The sequence below is a fragment of the Rhinopithecus bieti genome, unplaced genomic scaffold, assembly GCF_001698545.2.
Source record: "Rhinopithecus bieti isolate Rb0 unplaced genomic scaffold, ASM169854v2 scaffold_19546, whole genome shotgun sequence".
Lineage (NCBI taxonomy): Eukaryota > Metazoa > Chordata > Mammalia > Primates > Cercopithecidae > Rhinopithecus > Rhinopithecus bieti.
The window spans coordinates 385,570-401,967 of NW_016809475.1; the positions used below are offsets into that span (position 1 = coordinate 385,570).

The following is a 16,398-nucleotide window of genomic DNA, read 5'->3' on the forward strand; positions in this document are numbered from 1 at the left end:
TGAAAGAGATTTAGTGCGTGAAGTGACACAATCCAAGCTCATTTTGCTAGTAAAAAAACAGTGTAAAGAATGAGTTGGAGCTGGGAAAGAATGAGCAGGACGGGCCATTTTGGGGCAGATGCCGTGAGAGTTCTTAGTGGGCTTGGATTCAGATCTGAAAGTGGAGATGCAGAAAAGAGTGGCCAATTCCAAGATCAGTTTTGCAGGTATTGTTTGAACAAGGATTTGACATATTAGCTACAGAATGAAGAAAGAGAGAAAAAATCAAGGCCCATTCTTCAGTTTCTGGCTTAAATGAGTAAGTGCTAATTCCCATTGCTAGGGAAGATGTAAATATATTGGGGGATAAACTGTTAGAGGTTCAATTTTTGACCTGTTCCTTTAGAGGTTTCTGCTGGCCATCTGCGCAGTCTGTGCATAGATGTGTGTTTTGTCAAGAACTGTAAGGGTCTGAGATGTTACTCCACGTTGCATTGGTATATCCATATATATATATATCTATATATATATATATATATATATATATAGAGTGCTGCAGGAACACAAGGTATTTGGGTCGGGAAATAATTCCTTTACTGTATTCACAACAGCTCATCCCAGAGCAACACTGCAGTGTCTGTCTCCCATACATAAACCAAAAGGCAATGCTAAAAGAGCTAATGGAATCTTTCTATTCAAAATAGACTATAACTCATATATAAGGGATGTCGAAATGATGGATTTTCGGTTTAGATACATGAGAGGGACAGCCATCATCCTCTCCTCCTGAAAGGAGAAGAAAAAGCTTTGCTGCTTTGAGATAAAATGGAAAAGATCCTGATTCCCAAGGTCCCCATCCTAACCTTTGGAATTTAAATGCATCTTTCCAAAGTCCAGAGAAACTCCAGGTGTTGCTGACTTTTACGACCTAAAGATGTCTCCAAGTTCTGGGCTTTATCCCTTGTGATATATAGATGTGTAGGGAAAGACCACTCCAGTTTTCCTGGTACTTTAGGATTTAACCTAGGAAGCTAGTCCTGGGTGAACCCATTTGGACATCTCAGGAAATAAGAGAAGTTGTATTATCCCTTTAGATCAGAGCAATTAACTAGAAAAAGAGCTATAGCTCTAATTCTCATGGTATGTGAAGAGTACAATGTTTCTGGGGAAGTGAAAGCAAGTATCTCCTATATTTATATTGTATATATTTCCATGTCTCAGGGGCTAGGGCTTTTTACAGGAACACTGAGAAATCAGGAAGTTATATTCCCCACAATTTGGCACTCATTGAAAAAGTCTGGTCCATATATATATGAGTATATATATATATTTTTATATATATTTACATATATATATCTGGACCAGATATGTATATACATATAAATATATATATTTTTATATATGTTATCAGTAAAATAAAGGTATTCTGATCTATGGGAGAAGAAGAGAGAACCACAGACCTAGCCCTGCTCTCAGAAGTCCCAGTGGAAGAGGAATCTAGCAAGGCAGACTGAGGGAATGAGACCAGTGAAGACAGAGGAGCACCAAGAAAGAACATATTAGCAAGCCAAGAGGGAATGGTTGACTATACTGAGAGACTAAGATAAATTCAGAGAAGAGGGCCTTGAGTTTGAAAGAGGGCCTTGAGTTCCAGAAAGAATCACTGGAAAATTTAAGAAAAATTTTGGTGATGGAGGCAGGAGCCAGTTGTATGGGGAGGATAATGAATGGGAGGTGATAACGTATGTAGACAACTCTAGCTATAAAGGGAAACAAAGCAATAGATGGCAACCCAAGCCAGTGGCTTAAAGCTCCTTTTCCCTGACTTAGTTTACCCTTAGTATGATCCCAGTGTCCAAAATCACAGGGCTGGTGTCCTTTTAAGATAATTTACAGAAATGATTCCATTCTATGAAAAGTAAGTGACCTTCCTGGGCAGAAAGGAGAAACAAGCTGCTTTCTCCCCTGTTCTACTTATTAGTCAATGCCCTCTCACCATGTTGTGTGTGTTCTCTATGGGCCTCCTTGGTTTAGTGTAAACCGGTCAGGTTATTCAACTCACACTCCTGAGCTTTGTCAAACACTCTCACAACTTCAATTACCACCTTTACACTGACGGCTCCCAAGTCTACATCTTCAACTCAGGTTTGTCTTCAAGAAACACATAGCCAGCTGCACACTGGGTATCTTTGTTTGCAAGTCTCCCATTGACACTACAGTCTCAATATACCTGAAATTAAATTCATCTTCTTCACCAAAAACCTAGTCTTCTAAGTACCATTCAGACATTTATTCAACAAATATGCAGTGAGCACTAACTGTATATACCCGTTCTGAAAGCTGAAGATAGTTTTTATTTTAAAGAGAGAAAGCAAGAAAGTGAGCAAAAAAGAAAGGGGAAAGCTCATGGAGCTTATACATCCTGGCTGGGGGAGAGAAAGAATGTAAACTAGAAAGCACGTAAACAAGATAATTTCAAGTAGTGATGCAGGATGGAAGAAAATAATGGATAGGGTTACAATAGTCACTTGCAGTTTGGGGTGGGAGTCACTTTGGATTGGATAGTCCAGGCAGAGGGACTCAAAAGTGCAAAGAACCTGAGGCAGAGAGGAACGACCAGTGTTGTTGGCAATGATGAAGAAAGAAGGTGGTAGAAAGTGAAAAAGTAGACAAGAATCAGATTATGTAGGGTTTCACAGGCCCTTGGGAGCCTTTTGTAGTTTATTTAACTTGAAATGAGGAACCTAATCTACCCAGGCGCCAAGCAAAAACCTTGGATGACTATCCATGACTAACTGAACTGTATTAGCATATTGACAAGGTCTATTGGTTCACCCTCTTCTTTTCTACATTAAAATCTGATTAGTTTATTTCCATGCTTAAATCTTGTCCATGGTCTCCTATTGCCCTTAGGGTAGTGTTCACAATGTGATTGTTAAAGCTCTCTCCAGTCTAACCCATGCCTTACCCTCCAACTATTAATATATCTCTTTCCATTCAAAACTCCAGTCAACCACTCTGAACTTTCATTTCCTCCCATTTCATTTCTCTCCCCTTTGATCCTTGGCATGTGCTTTTCTTTTTGGATGCTATATTCTGAACCTATGCTACTCTCCATAAGTGTTTAGTTATCTCCTTTTCATCAGTGGTGTTGGCTTATGTCTATCTTAGGAATGCATATTCTGACCCCTAAATTAGCCAAGCTGATCCCACAGTTTCTACAGTACCCAGCACTGGCTCTTTTGGAAGATTCCAAATACTCTATTGTAATTACTTATATAATGTATCTCTTCTAGGCTAGATGGTAATGTCCTGGCACAAATGAGCTATTATTTTTTAAATGAAAAACAAATGAAAGAAACCATATTTTTTGTAACCCAAAATTTGAGTAATGATCTGACAAAGGATAGTTTATGAATTTATTATTGTGTTATGAAAAGGGGTCATAGACACTATGGGCACCACATGGTGTAGACACAGACTAAAGGTTATTGGAGGGAAATTTCCAATACAATTCTCCAAATTCTTATTATCCCACATTTAGGGCAGACATAGGTAGTCTGCACACCCCATGGCCAACAGCCCAGTACTAAGATGCCCACTGCCACAGTGCTCTACACATTATAGGATTAGGGAAACAGGGAATGTCTATGCAACCATGCAATTATGAACACTCCCTGGTCAGAGAAGAGACTTTGTTAGAGAGGGGAAACCTCTGGAGTCGGGGGATGGTGTCAGATGGTCAGTTCTGTTGAGGTAACTCTGACCTTGTGACACCTCTCTGCCAAGCTACCGAAGGGATGCCAGTCTCTTCCAGATTTGCCTTTCTTCATATGGTATTTAAATGAATTTTTTCAGGTTTTTTAAAGGAACCATTTTATTTTAAATGGGACAGATGATGTGCTTTAAATTTTCTTTTTTCCAATTTTCCAATATTTTATTGGGGTAAAATACACATGACATAAAATTTATCATCTCAACCATTTTTAGGTGCCTAGTTCAATGGTATTAAAATACACTCGCAATGTTGTGCAACCATCACCACCATCCATCTCCAGGACTCTTTTATCTTGTAAAACTAAAACCCTGTACCCATTAAACAACTCTCCATTCCTCCCTGCCCGCAGCCCAACAGAGATATTTTTAAGTCATATTATTTTACATTTAATTAATCAGCTTTATTTAAAAAAAACACACATAAAAAGATGTTTCAAAATTGTAAGATAAAAAAATACATAGTAGTGCTGAAAATATACATACAACACTCTCGTATTTTCTGTAAGTGTTCTCATCTCTGAACCACTCCTTTAGTTATGCGGGGAAAAAACCTAAACTTGACAATGAAAGGCAAGTTTTAGGCTCTATCAGGCTGCCCCACCCCTTCTGGATAAATTTTCAGTAATTTCCGTGTTTGAACTTCCCGCCAGCCCTGCTTCCCAGGGGGCTTCCGCTTCCCCTCGTCTTAAGGGTTCACCCATGCCTTTTCCTCCGGAAGTGGCCTGCGGATATCACGGTACTTGCATGTGGGAGGCGTGGCTGCACAGTCTGTGTCCTTTCTAACCTGCAGAGAAACGTTCTTGTTCAACAGGACAGTGGTCATCCTTTGGAATCAGCTTCTAAAGTCAGCAGCCAGTGAAAATTGTGTTCTCTTTCCACAATGAAGCAAACTCACTCTGCATCCTCTGGCATTGCACCTCCTCTGGGTCTCAGCCTCACCTTCCATCTCTCCCTCATGGTAGCCGCCTTCTTGGCAGGGTCCTTGCCTCTCAGGTTTTTCAGTACCTTGCACTTTGCCCACTGAAGGCACCTAGAAACTTTTGGAAATTTCCTGTACCATACACAGGCCCTGGGGAACCTGGAGAGGTGCTTTGTAAGACACTTCCTCTCCACCTAGACCAGACTGTGTGGCCACCTTGTGGTGCAGTCAACACAAATGAAAATCAGGAAATAAGCTCTAGGATTTCCGGAGATTTATCTAGTTGATTGCAACAGGTCATACCAGGAGTGAAAGCAGATGGTAATTTGGGGAGACAAAGAAAGGTACATGTAAGAAGAAGGATATAAGCCGGGCGTGGTGGCTCATGCCTGTAATCCCAGCACTTTGGGAGGCCAAGGTGGGCAAATCACGAGCTCAGGAGATCGAGACCATCCTGGCTAACATGGTGAAACCCCATCTCTACTCAAAACACAAAAAAATTAGCCGAGCGTGGTGGTGGGCACCTGTAGTCCCAGCTACTTGGGAGGCTGAGGCAGGAGAATGTCATGAACCTGGAAGGCGGAGCATGCTGTGAGCCAAGATTGCGCCACTGCACTCCAGCCTGGGTGACAGTGTGAGACTCTGTCTCAAAAAAAAAAAAAAAAAAAAAAAAAAAAAGAAGAAGAAGAAGAAGGGTATAATCATAGAGAAATAGCAGGAGAAAAGTGAAGTACAGGAGTACAGAGATCTGAAAGGGTGGGAGTTGGGAGCATGAGAAAGGAAGTCACTGATTGGGACAGTAGGAGGCTCACTGAAGACCCCAATTTAAACTACTAACAAGTCATTGTTTGGTCCAGATGCAGCCTCACCTAGACATGGAATCCAAAAGAGGCTCAAAATGGTGGATCAGGTTCCTCAAAAGAAAGATGACTCAACTTGGAACTCCACGGTAGTGACAAGGGTCCAAAAGGCGAGAAATGAATGTGCCCGAAACTCCAGATCAGAAGGTAAGACTGATGATGGAATCTGCCATTTGAATGGCTCAATGTGGGAGGGTCTGTCCTGAAGCAGGTACAGGGTTAAGTGGATATGTAAAGTCAATAGAAAAAGGAAAAAGTACAGACAATGAGGATAGGATATGACAAGAGAGACAAAGAAAGCAAGCATCTCTTGCATCTGAAAAGTTTTTGTGGAAGAAACAGACGTGTTCACAGGGACAGCTGTGGCCTAGGGCAGCAGTTCTCAAATTTTTTGGTCTCAGGACTCCTTTATGCTCTCAAAAATTACTGAGGACCCTAAACAGCTTCTGTTCATGTTGTTTATATCTATCTACGTGTACCTTATTAGAAATTAAAACTAATAATTTTTAAATATTAATTAATGTAAAAGTAACAATAAACCAATTGCCTGTTAATGTAAATAATGTTATTTTATGAAAAATAAATATATTTTCTAAAACAAAAAAATAGTGAAGAGTGACATCATTTTATGTTTGTGCAAATATCTTTGTGAGTGAGCCTTGTAAAAAGACAGCTGGATTCCTATAACTGTTTCTACACTCATTTGTAATATGTTGCCTTGATTGAAGGATAGAAAGAAAATCTGGTCTCACACAGATATCTAGTGTAAAAGGGTGAAGTAATTTAACAGTCTTTTGAGATATCTGTGGATATTCATCTTTAATACTACACCAACACTCAACAAGTGATAGTTTCTTAAACATTAATTGTAATGTAAAATTTGAAACCATATCAATTAACTTCATACTCTGTTACAATAAAATACATTAATCCATCTTGCATTTTGAATGGACCTTCTACTAATGCAAGATTTCATAATAGTACAGCCGTTTGGAAAATGTACATTTGGAATTATACAATGAGCTTGTAACTCAATCACACAAGTGTTTTCTTGAGGCCACTGTGGTTCTTCAGGATGCAATAGAAATGCTTTATGTGTGCTCTTCAGGTTTTCACACAGAATATTAAGATGTAAGATATGTACTCAAGGGTAGAAATTTAATAAAATTAATAATTTTTACTGGCTTACCATGAACATTCTCAGGTGAATCTTGCTTTTATTTTTATTTTTATTTTTTGGTACAGTGAGCAGGTGGCAATGAAGGATGTAGTGATTCCTGCTGAGGTTTGGGGACACTGCTTTGATGTGTCCTAAGGCACCAGCAGTTTTATCCACCGTTGCTCTTGCTCAATCTGTACAAAGGTTGAAATAGTGAAAAAGGCGGATAACATCTTATTATGAAAACAATTCTGACCTTGCAAATTTTCTGAAAAGGTTTGAAGGACCCTCTAGGGGCTCACAGACCTTACTTTGAGAGACTCTGGCCAAAGGGTTCAGATGGCTCTACCCCATTGTGGATGTCTTCATTGGTAGAGTAACCACTGCTAACCAATTGTGGTCTGCTCCTCCCCTGAGTGGCAGACAGGCACAGTGTCATGAGCGGCACCAAATCTCTTGGTAGATGCATTCTTAAGAGGGTAAGACCTGGAGCCTCCAGGACACTCAACTTCAAAGTGTGCAAGGGCCTTCCTGAGTGTCTGGGAGATTCTCCATGGAGCTTCCCAAGGAGCTTCCCAAGGGGCATTTACTAAGATCTTTTGTTTTCCAGAGATCACTGATGACACTTCAAAAATGAATGAAGGAAAGAGGTCCCAGAAGACGCCTAGCACACCATCAAGGGTCACACAAGGTAAAACTTGGAGATCACTAGTCTCAGAGTACAGTCACCAGGAATCTAAATTCAGAGCTGTTTTACACTAAGGCAATATTTCTTAACTTTTTTTTTTCATTATCACTGTGCTAGAGAGCCCTTCTGGATTTTTTTTCTTAATCAAGACCCTTCCCATGATATTTTACTACTACAAATGTATGTCCTTTATATGTAGTGTATCCATATGTATGTGTGTATATCTGCACTTTATAAGATTTTTCTCAACACTCAAGAATGAGTTTTTCCGCTCTTGGCATCAGTATCACCATTACTGAGAATGAATGTCCTAAGTATATTCATGGTACTGTACTGAAAGTACAGCTTGTCCAAAGTACAGCTTGATCCAACCCCTGGATCAAGCTTTTTCCTAGAATTCCAATCTCCATATTTCTCATGTGGCCTTTCTGGGAAAATTGAGAAGTGAAAAACTCATTACAAACACACATGTAACACTATGACTGGGCTTGTATAACTGGTGGAGTTGTGGGCACATGCTGGTAAAATTGTGCCTGTTAATTAACCCCTCACCATCACTACCATTATTCACATTTCTGGAGTAAGTCGATACCACTATCCTTAGAGGGGAGAAAACAGCTGGATATTCTTCTGTTTGCTGGTGATGTGGTCATTGTCACAAAAATCACAGAACTCTCACATGACAAATGTGTTTTTCAAACAACAAGTATCTAATTATTGTCAGGAAAATTGATTAAATTTTAATACCTTAAAATCTAAATGATCATTTTTAACAGTTTCTCCTATATTGCACTGGCTTATATAGTAGTATTTTAACTTTTCTCATAGATAATTTTATTTTATTCTCACAACCATCCTTGGAGAAGATTGAATGACTTATTCCAATTTAACAGATGAGGAAATTGAGACATGGAAAGGATTAATGGGTTTTTTCAAGGTCCCCTGGGTAAGGGCTGGCTGCCACAGGATTAACATCCTGGTCCCCAGGAACTCTTTTCAGGAGCCATCATTCTCCATAGAAAGGAAGGGGCAGAAAGAATACTGTCAAACCTTTGTCAATTCACTATAGCCCAAAATAGAAAACTGCTTATTCAAAAATTACTTTCTCATTACTTCCAAGATCCTATGGATAACAGAAATAAACTGTCTTTGGGAAAATCTCCCAGGACAGAGCATAAGCATAAAGAAGAAACTATTTGGTCTCTGTGGTGTGGACTGATGTTACCTTACCGTTATGCCATTCTAGGCCATAAATGACATCCAAGCCAGAAAAGCCTTATGCTTTTAAAATCATGATTTAACTTTTTTTCAACACAGAAAAGTTCCTGGACTTTTCTAAAAGCAGTGTGCTGTAACCATTAGGATTATGGTGCTGGCTCAGCACAGTGGCTCATGCCTGTAATCCCAGCACCTTGGAAGGCTGAGGCAGGAGGATCACTTGAGGCCAGGAGTTGAAGACCAGCCTGGCCAACACGGTGAAACCCCGTCTCTATTAAAAATACAAAAATTAGCCTGGGGGTGCATACCTGTTGTGCCAGCTACTCAGGAGGCTGAGGTGTGAGAATCACTTGAACCCAGGAAGCAGAGATGGGAGTGAGCTGAGATTATGCCACTGCACTCCAGCCTATGTAACAGAACAAGATTCTGTCCCCCCAAAAAATTTTTAATGATATATTTTAAATGTTAGTTCTCTAGTATATTTCTGATCCATCTTCATTTAATCCCCAAATTCAATTTCCAGGTAAAATGGAGTACTTTTTTCACATAGGTCTCATGGTTTTCTTGCATTCTCAAAGTGATGGGAAAACAGGAAAAAAATTACTTAAAGAAGTATTGACATTACAGGTTTGTAGATCAATATTTGTAGCCATAAAAGATGTAGGACTTTTTTCTTTTTTAGAAGAAAAGAGAAAAGAATATGGTCAGTCAAGTTCAAAAAGAAAACAGAAAAAAAAACTCCCAAGAGGTAAGCAAGAAAAGTGAAGTGGTTACTCCCTTGGTGTTTATCAAGGCCTTCACCTGACCAGCTGGCATGACCTCCTCTCCAGCCACATGGCCACTCAGTTGTGCCTGGAGCACAGCCAGCCCCAACCTTGTCCCCTAGGCCACCCCATCAGTAGACTCCCCCACAAAGGAAGAGAGAACCTAACACCAACTTGGTTTATACCTAGCCTTCTTTTCTCTTATCACAGGGAAGGAATGGGGTTGAGGTGGACACGAGACATCAGACAATTTTGAGATTAGGATTGTTTCCTGTCTAGGGTCAGAACCCAGAAGAATAGGCACAAGAAACCTAAATCCCCAAGCAAGATTCAGACTTTCAGTTCCAAACTGGGATTAGATTTGGAGTCATAGAGTGTTCAGAACTACCTCAGCCAACGCATGCTTGCTTGCATGTCTACATGCATGTTTCTATTCCAGTGCACAAACTGCATTACTTGCAGAATAAGAAACAAAAAGGCTTCATTTTTCTGGTTACTCTGCTTCATCCCACTTTTCTTTTTCTCCATGGTATTCTCTCCCTCTTCCCTTTCTCTGTTCCTTACGTTTTCCTTTCTTATTTTTTTAATTTATTTTGTAAATTTTTTGTAGAGACCAGGTCTTGCTATTTGCCCAGGCTGGTCTTGAAATCCTGGCCTCAAGTGATCTTCTTGCCCTAGCCTCCCAAAGTTCTGGGATACAGGTGTGAGCCACTGCATCTGACCCCTTTTTCTTTGTTCTTTTACTCAAAATTATTTACAAAGGGCCTGAGATATGCCAGTCAGTGGGGATTCTCTTGGATTCTGTGCCTTTATGGGAGCCAGCCTGGGAAGGGAGCTTGTCCCAGCTGCCAAACATGAATTAGGACATGAGGCTCGCTGCTTTGGAAATCCCTCTAATTTTTCTGTTTGTTCCCAGCATCCCTCAATCTTGGGGTTTGGCCTGGAAGGAAAGTCATATCTGCCTGCTTGGCCTTCTTCTCCCTGGCCTCTTCTTCCTGGTTCCCCACCCCACTGCCTCCCTAGGCTGGAGGAAACATACTCTCTGTCATTTTCTGAGTGTTTACTACTAATGACTTATAGGAAAACCTGACATTCAGACTTCCACAGTTTTCTCTTGATAGGTACAGGTAATTTTTGGAATTTACAAATTCCTCTTTGCTCCCAACAAATACTGTGCTTCAAGATTTTGTCTAAGCTTGCCAAAATGGCCTCAACTGAGCATGGCCTCTCAGTTCTAGCCAGCATCTTCCCTCCGCCTGAAACCTATTGATGTAATAATCAGGGAAATCTTTACTATTTGCAAGAATGAAAAATATATACTTCCTCAGCAGAAACCTGACAAGCTAGAAGGGATTGGAGTCTTATCTTTAGTCTCCTCTTTAGTCTCTCAGCCAAGAATTTTGTATCTGGCAAAACTAAGTTTTATGAATGAAGGCAAAATAAAGTCATGTTTAGACAAACAAATGCTGAGAGAATTTGTCACTACCAGACCAGCTTTATAAGAAATGCCAAAAGGAGTTCTAAATCTTGAAACAAAAGATTGATATGCACCAAAATACAAACTCTTGAAAGCATAAAATTCACAAGGTCTATAAATAACACATTGAAGAAAACAGAGTGTGTAGGTAACAATTAACATGATGACTGAAACAGTACCTCACATCTTGATATTAATGTTCAACATAAATGGGCCTAAATGCCCCACTTAAAAGATACAGATTGGCAGAATGGATACAAAATCACAAACCGAGTATCTGCTATCTTCAGGAGACTCACTTAACACATAAGGACTCATATAAATTCAAGATATAAGGGTGAAAAAAGATATTCCATGCAAATGGAAACGAAAGCAAACAGGAGTAGCTTTTCTTAGATAAAACAGACTTTAAAGCAGCAACAGTAAAAAAAAAAACAACAACAACAAACAACAACAACAAAAAACAAAGAAGGTCATTATATAATGATAAAAGGATCAATCCAACAGGAAGATATTACAATCCTAAATTTATATGTAGCTAACCCTGGAGTTCCCAGATTCATAAGACATTTACCACTAGACCTAAGAAAAGAGATAGACAACAACACAATAATAGTGGGGAACTTCAATATTCCACTGTCAGCACCAGAGAGATCATTGAGACAGAAAGTCAACAAAGAAACAATAGATGTAAACTACACTCTAGAACAAATAGACCTAATAAATATTTACAGAAGATTACATTCTTCTCATCAGCACATGGAACATTCTCCGAGACAAACCATATGATAGGCCACAAAACAAGTCTCAGTAAATTTTTATAAATTGAAATTATAGTTTGATGGGAATAGCATTGAATCTATAAATTACTTTGGGCAGTATGGCCATTTTAAAGATATTGATTCTTCTTATCCATAAAGATGAAATGTTTTTCCATTTGTTTGTGTCCTCTCTTATTTTCTTGAGCAGTGGTTTGTAGTTCTTCTTGAAGAGGTCCTTCACATCCTCTGTTAACTATATTCCTAGCTATTTTATTGTATTTGTGGTAATTGTTAATGGGAGTTCATCGTGATTTGGCTCTCTGCTTGCCTTTTGTTGGTGTTAAGGAATGCTTGTGATTCTTAACACTTTTATTTTTGTATCCTGAGACTTTGCTGAAGTTACTTATCAGTTCAAGAAGTTCTTGGGCTGAGATGATGGGGTTTTCTAAATATATAATCATGTCATCTGCAAACAGAGACAACTTGACTTTCTCTCTTCCTGTTTGAATACTCTTTATATCTTTCTCTTGCCTGATTACCTTGGCCAGAACTTCTAATACTATGTTGAATAGGAGTGGTGAGAGAGGGCATCCTTGTCTTGTACTGGTTTTCAAAAGGAATGCTTCCAGCTCTTACCCATTCAATATGATATGGCCATGGGTTTGTCATAAATAGCTCTTATTATTTTGAAATATGTTCCATCAATACCTAGTTTGTTGAGGGTTTTTAACATGAAGGGATGTTGAATTTTATCAAAGGTCTTTTCTGCATCTATCAAGATAATTACGTGGTTTTTATCTTTGGTTCTCTTTGTGTGATGGATTACGTTTATTGATTGCATATGTTGAAGCAGTCTTGCATCCCAGAGATGAAACTGACTTGATCAAGGTGGATAAGTTTTTTGATGTGCTGCTGGATTCGGCTTGCCGGTATTTTATTGAGGACTTTTGTATTGATACTCATCAGGGATATTGCCCTGAAATTTTCTTTTTTTGTCTCTTCCCAGTTTTGGTATCAGAATGATGCTGGCTTCATAAAATGAGTTAAGGAGGAGTCCCTCCTTTTCAATTGTTTGTAATAGTTTCAGAAGGAATGGTACCAGCTCCTCTTTGTATTTCTGGTAGAATTTTTTTTTTTTTTTTTGCTTGCATGCCTGAATGCATGTATCTACTCCAGGGCACAAACTGTGTTAGTTACAGAATAAGAAACAAAAAAATTCAGTTGTGAATCTGTCTGGTCCTGGGCTTTTTTTGGTTGGTAGGCTATTAAGTACTACCTCAATTTCAGAGCTGTTATTGGTCTATTCAGGGATTCAACTTCTTCCTGGTCTAGTCGTGGTAGGGTGTATGAGTCCAGAAATTTATCCATTTCTTCTAGATTTTCTAGTTTATTTGTGTAGAGGTGTTTATAGTATTCTCTGATGGTAGTTTGTATTTCTGTGGGACCAGTGATTATATCCCCTTTGTCATTCTTATTGTGTCTATTTGATTCTTCTCTCTCTTCTTCATTAATCTGGCTAATGGTCTATTTTGTTAATTTTTTCAAAAAACCAGCTCCTGGATTCATTGATTTTTTGAGGGGAGTTTTTCATGTCTCTATCTCCTTCAATTCTTCTCTGATCTCAGCAATTTCTTGCTTTCTGCTGACTTTTGGATTAGTTTGCTCTTGCCTCCCTAGCTCTTTTGTTTTTTCTTTCTTTCTTTCTTTTGTTTTAATGGAGTTTCGCTCTTGTTGTCCAGGCTGGAGTACAATGGCGCAATCTCGGCTCACTGCAACCTCCACCTCCTGGGTTCAAGAGATTCTCCTGCCTCAGCCTCCTGAGTAGCTGGGATTACAGGCATGCGCCACCACACCTGGCTAATTTTGTATTTTTAGTAGAAATGGGGTTTCTCCATATTGGTCAGGTGGGTCTCGAACTCCCGACCTCAGGTGATCCACCTGCTTTGGCCTCCCAAAGTGCTGGGATTAGAAGTGTAAACCACCACACCCAGCCTCTAGCTCTTTTAACTGTGATGTTAGGATGTCAATTTGAGATCTTTCTAGCTTTCTGACATGGACATTTAGTACTATAAGTTTCCCTCTTAACACTGCTTTAGCTGTGTCCCAGAGATTCTGGAATGTTGTCTCTACATTCATCACAGAATTAGAAAAAACTGTTTTAAATTCAATATGGAATCAAAGAAGATTCCATATAGCCAAGGCAATCCTAAGGAAAAAGAACAAAGCTGGAGGCATCACACTACCTGACTTCAAACTATATCACAAGGCTACAGTAACCAAAACAGCATGATACTGGTACCAAAGCAGACATTTAGACCAATGGAGCAGAACAGGGACCTCAGAAATAACACCACACATCTACAACCATCTGATCTTCGACAAACCTGACAAAAACAAGCAATAGCAAAAGGATTCCCCATTTAATAAATAATGCCGGGAAAACAGGCTAGCCATATGCAGAAAATTGAAACTGGACCCCTTCCTCACACCTTATACAAAAATTAACTCAAGATGAATTAAAGATGTAAATGTAAAACCCAAAACCATAAAAATCCTAGAAGAAAACCAAGGCAATACCATTCAAGACATAGGTGTGGGCAAAATCTTCATGACAAAAACGCCAAAAGCAATTGCAAGAAAAGCCAAAATTGACAAATGGGATCTGATTAAACTAAAGAGCTTCTGCACAGCAAAAGAAACTAGCATTAGAGTGAACAGGCAACCTACAGAATGGGAGAAAAATTTTGCAATTCACCCATCTGACAAAGGTTTAATATCCAGAATTTACAAGGAACTTAAACCTATTTACAAGAAGAAAAAAAAACCATCAAAAAGTGGGCAAAGGATATGAACAGACACTTCTCAAAAGAAGACATTTACATGGCCAACAAACATATGGAAAAAAAACTCAACATCACTGATCATGAGAGAAATGCAAATCAAAACCACAATGAGATACCATCTCATGCCAGTCAGAATGGCAATTATCAAGAGATCAGGAAACAACAGATGCTGTTGAGGCCATGGAGAAATAAGAATGCTTTTACACTTTTGGTGGGAATGTGAATTTGTTCAATCATTGTGGAAGACAGTATGGTAATTCCTCAAGGATCTGGAACTAGATATACCATTTGACCCAGCAATCTCATTACTGGGTATATACCCAAAGGAATATAAATTATTCTATTATAAAGACACATGAACATGTGCATTTATTGCAGCAGTATTTACAATAGCAAAGGCATGGAACCAACCGAAATGCCCATCAATGATAGACTGGATAAATAAAATGTGGTACATATACACCATAGAATACTATGCAGCCATGAAAAGTAATGAGATCATGTCCTTTGCAGGTACATGGGTGAAGCTGGAAGCCATCATCCTTAGCAAACTAACATAGGAACACAAAACCAAATGCCACAAGTTCTCACTCATAAGTGGGAGTTGATCATTGAGACCAAATGGACACAGAGAGGAGAACAACACACACCAGGGCCTGTTAGGGGGTGGGGGGTGAGGGGAGGGAACTTAGAGGGGGTCAATAAGTGCAGCAAACCACCATGACACATGTAAACTTATGTAACAAACCTGCACATTCTGCACATGTATCCCATTTTGGGGGGTTGTTTTTGGAAGAAAAATATTGAAATTATATCAAGTATCTCCTCAGACCACAGTGAAATAAAACTAAAAATCAACTCCAAAAGGAACTTTCAAAACCATACAAATAAATGGAAATTAAATAACCTGCTCCTGAATGATTTATGGGTTAACACTGAAATTAAGATGGAAATTTAAAAATTATTTGAAATGAATGGTAGCAGTGACATAAATTAACAAAACCTCTAGGATACAGCAAAAGCACTGCTTTTAAGAGGAAAATTTATAGCACTATATGCCTACATCAAAAATTCTGAAAGATCACAAACTGACAACCTAATGTCACATCTCAAGGAACTAGAGAAACCCAAAGCTAGCAGAAAAAAAGAAAGATGAGAGCAGAACCAAATAAAGTTGACACAAAAAATAAAAAAGATCAATGAAACAAAAAGCTGGTTCTTTGAAAAGATAAATAAAATGGATAGAACACTGGCTAGAATAACCAAAAAAAAGAAGAGAGAAGTTTCATATAAACTCAAACTAGAAATGAAACTGGAGACATTACGACTGACATCAGAGAAATACAAAAGATCATTCAAGACTACTGCGAACACCTCTATGCACAAACCTAGAAAGATCTAAAGGAAATGAATAAATTCCTGGAAACATACATCCCTCCTAGATTAAATCGGGAATAAATAGAAACCATGAACAACCAATAAGAAGCAGTGAGACTGAATCAGTAATTTTTAAAATGCCAACAACAACAACAAAAAGCCCAGAGCCAGATGCACTCACAGCTGAATTCTACCAGACATTTAAAGAAGAATTGGTGCCAATACTACTGAAACTATTGCAAAAGGTTAAGAGGGAATCCCCGGGGGGGCGGAGCAAGATGGCCGAATAGGAACAGCTCCAGTCTCCAACTCCCAGCGCGAGCGACACAGAAGACCGGTGATTTCTGCATTTTCAACGGAGGTACTGGGGTCATCTCACTAGGGAGTGCCGGACAATCGGTGCTGGTCAGCTGCTGCAGCCTGACCAGCGAGAGCTGAAGCAGGGCGAGGCATCGCCTCACCTGGAAGCGCAAGGGGGAAGGGGATCCGTTTTCCTAGCCAGGGGAACTGAGACACACAACACCTGGAAAATCGGGTAACTCCCACCCCAATACTGCGCTGTAAGCATACAGGCAC

At 39.3% G+C, this 16,398-nt stretch overlaps 1 protein-coding gene across 1 annotated transcript in view; it reads left to right on the top strand.

Moving 5' to 3' along the window:
* SP110 (SP110 nuclear body protein) overlaps nucleotides 1–16,398 on the top strand; it is a 48,299-nt gene that overhangs the window by 17,225 nt on the left and 14,676 nt on the right. The window contains exons 10-11 of the mRNA XM_017889518.1: nucleotides 5,533–5,682; nucleotides 7,305–7,385. Of these exons, the coding sequence (XP_017745007.1) occupies nucleotides 5,533–5,682; nucleotides 7,305–7,385 (231 nt within the window). The remainder of the gene's footprint in view (nucleotides 1–5,532; nucleotides 5,683–7,304; nucleotides 7,386–16,398) is intronic.